We start from the raw sequence: 4,583 nt of genomic DNA on the forward strand, positions 1-4,583 counted from the left end.
CGGAGGCGTGCGCGGCGGTCAGGATCAGTTCAACTGGGAGGACGTGAAGACTGACAAGCAGCGGGAGAACTACCTGGGTGGGTGGGCGCGGCGGGCGGGCTCCGGGCTCCGGGCTCCCTGGCGGGCGCTGGGCTCACGGCGCTCATGGCGCCTACGTCCGCAGGCAACTCGCTGATGGCGCCCGTAGGCCGCTGGCAGAAGGGCCGCGACCTCACCTGGTACGCCAAGGGCCGGGCGCCGTGCGCGGGCCCGAGCCGCGAGGAGGAGCTGGCAGCCGTGCGGGAGGCCGAGCGCGAGGCGCTGCTGGCCGCGCTGTGAGTGTCGGCGGGAAGCAGCGGGCGGGGCTTGGGACGGCGCGGCGGGGGCTGCTTGGGGCCGGGGTTGAGGGCTGGGGGCCCGGCTGGGCGGGGGCGGAGCTGCGGGGACTCGTGCGGGCGGGGCCCTCAGGACGAAGGCTGGAGTGGTGAGGACTGGTGCTGAGACGAGGTCCATTACCCTGACGCCTGCCCCGATTCCCTCACAGTGGCTACAAGAACGTGAAGAAGCAGCCCACGGGCCTGAGCAAGGAGGTAACTCCCCGGGGTGGGGGCGCGTGGAGGGCCGTGGGTGTGGGGCCGTCCCGAACGCTCCCTCTGCTCCCCCACCTGCAGGACTTTGCGGAGGTCTGCAAGCGGGAAGGAGGCGACCCCGAGGAGAAGGGCGTGGACCGGCTGCTGGGGCTGGGGAGCACTAGGTGCGGGCCGGTTTCGGGGGGAGGGAGGGTCCGTCTGGGCTCGGTTACTCGGGTGAGGCGGGCCCCTGCCGGACTGTCCTGATCGCTGTGTGACTGCAGTGGCTCCGCGGGTCGCGTGGCGCTGTCACGGGAGGACAAGGAGGCCGCCAAACTGGGGCTGTCTGTGTTCACGGTAACCCCTCCTCTCCGCCTGATCGCATTGGGGCCCTCAGGGGTGGGACAGGGCAGGGCACGGCACGGCAGGGCACGGAGCTCCCTGGGGCGCTGCGGGGCGGGGTGTGGGGCCGGCCTGCACACTTCTCCCCAGAGCGCGCTTCGTCCGCAGCACCACCGCGTGGAGAGCGGCGGGCCCGGGACTTCAGCAGCCTCCGGCAGGAGGAAGCCACGAGTGGAGGATCAGACTGAAAACAGGTGAGGCCGCGCCGGGGGATCTCGGGAGGACTGGAGTGGCTCCTACTCAGGCAGGTGGCAGCTTCTTTTCGCGCACCGGCGCTGGTGGTGGCCTGCCCTACTTTCTCCTTCCTGTCCCACTTACTCCTAGGTTTTTCCCTAGGGGAGTTTCTCGGGTCACCCTTGAAGGGAGGTCCTAAGTACTGGCAGTGGTTGGGGGCTGTGCCGTGGGAGGGCGCTCAGGACCTGGGCAGGAGCCTTTTTCTGCGTGGGTGGCACCTCCAGGGCTTTTCCTGGGTGATGAGCCTGGGCCTGTGACCCCAGGAGTGGCCTGGTGGGTGCAGGTAGGAGGAAGGTGTCACCTTGCGAGGGCACAGCTCGGGTGGAGCAGGGCCGTGCAATCGAGATAGGGATATTACATCTGCCTCAGTGGCCATGTGACTACGTGACTAAGGAGCGGGATTTGCAATCTCATTTAACTGATTTAAAGATGCACTTGTGGGTGGTGGCTTCATCTCCTGGATGGGACCTGCCTGTGCTCATTCTCTGAGGCGCGTTTTGTACCCTCCCAGCTCTGAAAGCCACAGGAAAAGCAAGAAGGAGAAGAAGAAAAAGAAAAAGAAGAAACACAAAAAAGAAAAGAAGAAAGACAGAGACAGGCGACCAGCTGAGGCCACCACCTCTTCCATGTCTCCCGAGAGGTATGCCCTGGCCCATGTCTTGGGGGTAGGGGTTTGGCTGACCCCTGCCTCTGAGTGACTGCCCTTGGTCTCCCCAGGCCCAGGTACTGCCACCATGACTCTGACTCCGACTCCCCCTGCTGCAAGAGGAAGCGAGGACACAGTGGGGACAGGAGCCCATCTTGCAGGCGGCATGACAGACTCTGAGGCCTGATAGTTGGACCCTGCTCACTGCTACTGTGGGACCTGGAACTCTCCCTTCACCTTGCTTGCCTCCTGCCTCAGGAAAGCCCCTCGTGTGGGTGAGACCTGAGGCTGCTCCTATGGAGTGGCTCTGGGCACCAGCCTGTGGGGTAAAGCTAGCTCTGGAGCGCAGCCAGCTTCCTGGAAGACCTCCGGGTTTCGCACAGCAGGGATGGCCCCTGGCTTGCCCTGCGGTGAGCCTGCCCACAGGTACCTGTAGAGGCTGGACTCCCTGTGTCCTGCTCGTGGCTGCAGCAGCCATGGGCCTATGAGCAATCTACCTGTGGCCAAGTACGGTGACCTCTATTTTTCCTTACATTGACTCTTTATATTTCAGTAAATATATTTTAAAAGAAAGGTGTATCATCCTAATTGGAAGGTCAGTGTCAGGAGTTAACAAGATCCCACTGGGAGGATGGAGCTGCACCCTAATGCTTCATAATGTCCAAGAATGCAGTCCTCCCATGGGTGCCCAAAGCCCTACCCATACCCAGGGAGGGCCGAGGCCCTGGAAGGGGGTGCTCAGCTGGCAATGTGGGGACCTGGGATGGACGAGCCCTGTCCTTGGACAGGTGAGGTCAAGGACTGCAGAGTCTGGAGAGGTAGCCTCAGTTGGATGAGGTTTGGGGACTCCACCTGCCTGCTGAGACCCGGCTGCCTCAACCCTCAGCTCTGCTTCTTCTGGGGCAGTGTGCTGGATGTCCCGTTTGCCTGACCCCGAGAAGAATCAGGGCTGTTCAGGACATGTGTGGGCACCTGGGCTGGATCATGGCTCACTGCAGTCTCAGAGTGTTCTGATCAGGCAAGCTCCCTCGCCTGGCCTGTTTCTAAGTTCAAAAAAAATTAAGCAGAATTTTCTCAGGGCCCTGGCCGAGGTGTGGCTCCTGTGGCTTTGACCTCTGCCCTCGCCCTCACATGGCCACTGGAGTGGAGATGGCGCTATCTATCTTGGGTGCTGTCAAGGGGGATGAAGGTCGGGCCATCTGGCCAGGACAACCTCACCTTTTGGGACTCTGCCCAACAGAAGACAAACCTTGGACCTGCTGATGGCTATACCCCATAGGTGTAACCCCAGACTGGCAGCCCTCTGCTTCATGACATTTTGAAGAGGTGGGGGCTGTGCCCACTCAGGCAGGGACCATTCCCTGGCTGGCACAAAGCACCATGTATGCTGGCAGTGGCCCTGCCACACAGCCAGCAGGTGATGGAGGGAGGGAGGCTGAGGTCTCACATGGTGCCTGCTGACTCCTGTCCTGTATGGCCCAGGTCTCACTGGCTGGGCCCAATAGGACTGCAAGCAGAGACCATCAAGGTTACTGTGGGCAATCATGGTGGAAGAGCCTCTCACACAGACACAGGGAAGTTCCTGCACACTCAGGACGGGTAATAGGGAGGGTGTGGACTCACATGGCGGCCCTAGGCAGTCACCTGTACTTCCTAAAGCTGGCTGCTCCACCCACCATCTCCTGGGCACAGTCTGCCTGTGCAGAAGCACTGGAGAGCCGGTGAAATAGTTAAGAGATTTTATTCTAATAGCTATAATTACAGTGCTTGTTTGTCGAAATGAAAACTGAAAACAAGTATACAAAACAGTTGATTACTAATCGTGTATTGAAAGCAGTAAGAGGTTCCACGACACCAAATAGACCAGTTCTGAGGTTTCCCCAAGATAAATTTAACAGCTCCAGCTTCTTCAGTGTTTATCAAAATACAAAAGAAAAAAGTAGAGGTTGTCTTTTTCGATGGCAAATCGGACCCTTGCAGGCTGAGGGAAAGAAAGCTACGTCACACACAGAGGTGGGGTGCTCCCGAGGGGCTGTGGGTCTAGGTGGACCGCCTGCCCGGCTTGCACGCGCTCCTGCTGGTGAGGCCCCAGACATCCTGCCAAAGTGTCTGAGCGAGCACGAGTATTGGGGACGACGGACTCACTCTGGCCACATGCTGACCGAGGGACAGGTGGGGCCCTGTCTCCCACAGGCTGCCTGAAGGTGGCTGTAGCGGCCTGTGGGAGAGTGGGGTGGCTGTGGGCTCCCAGCCTGGCCCCTGGGAACCATGGGGGCACAGGGACAAGCACATGGCTATGGAATGCAGGGTGACCCAAGGACAAGCAAGTTGCGGGGATCTCTATTGTGACCATGCAGAATTGATCGCGGTCTGCCGCCCCGCCGCCTCACGTTCCCAAGGGGAACAGCCGGGCTGGCGACTGGCATCCAGGCCGTAAATCTATGCTAGGCAGGGTCTCCCTTCTGTGTGTTCAAGTGTTCTCGACTTGGATTTTTAACTATTTAAAAAAATGCACTGAGTTTGGGTTAAAAACCAACCACCAAAATGGATTTCAACACAGCTCTAAAGCCAAGAGCATGCCCGGCTTTCCCAACACAGCGACTCCTGGAGGCCAGGTGCCCACAGGCCTACATCCCCTCTCAGCACTGAACAGTGAGTTGATTTTTCTTTTTACAATAAAAAAAGCTGAGTAATATTGCATAGGAGTACCAGAAACTGCCTCATTGGAAACAAAAACTATTTACATTAAATAA

At 59.4% G+C, this 4,583-nt stretch overlaps 1 protein-coding gene across 1 annotated transcript; it reads left to right on the forward strand.

The window, feature by feature from the left end:
- Window positions 1–4: 4 nt before the first annotated feature.
- On the forward strand, window positions 5–2,403 carry CUNH1orf35 (chromosome unknown C1orf35 homolog; the record flags this gene model as incomplete). Its single annotated transcript, XM_032273660.1, has 8 exons — window positions 5–77; window positions 164–314; window positions 524–569; window positions 651–733; window positions 833–905; window positions 1,059–1,144; window positions 1,696–1,824; window positions 1,902–2,403. Coding segments are annotated over 8 exons (750 nt in total), but the record flags the coding sequence as incomplete, so codon positions are not given.
- Between the last annotated feature and the right edge of the window lie 2,180 nt (window positions 2,404–4,583).

This window comes from Sapajus apella, unplaced genomic scaffold, assembly GCF_009761245.1.
Source record: "Sapajus apella isolate SASKATOON/1434 unplaced genomic scaffold, GSC_monkey_1.0 scaffold5393, whole genome shotgun sequence".
Lineage (NCBI taxonomy): Eukaryota > Metazoa > Chordata > Mammalia > Primates > Cebidae > Sapajus > Sapajus apella.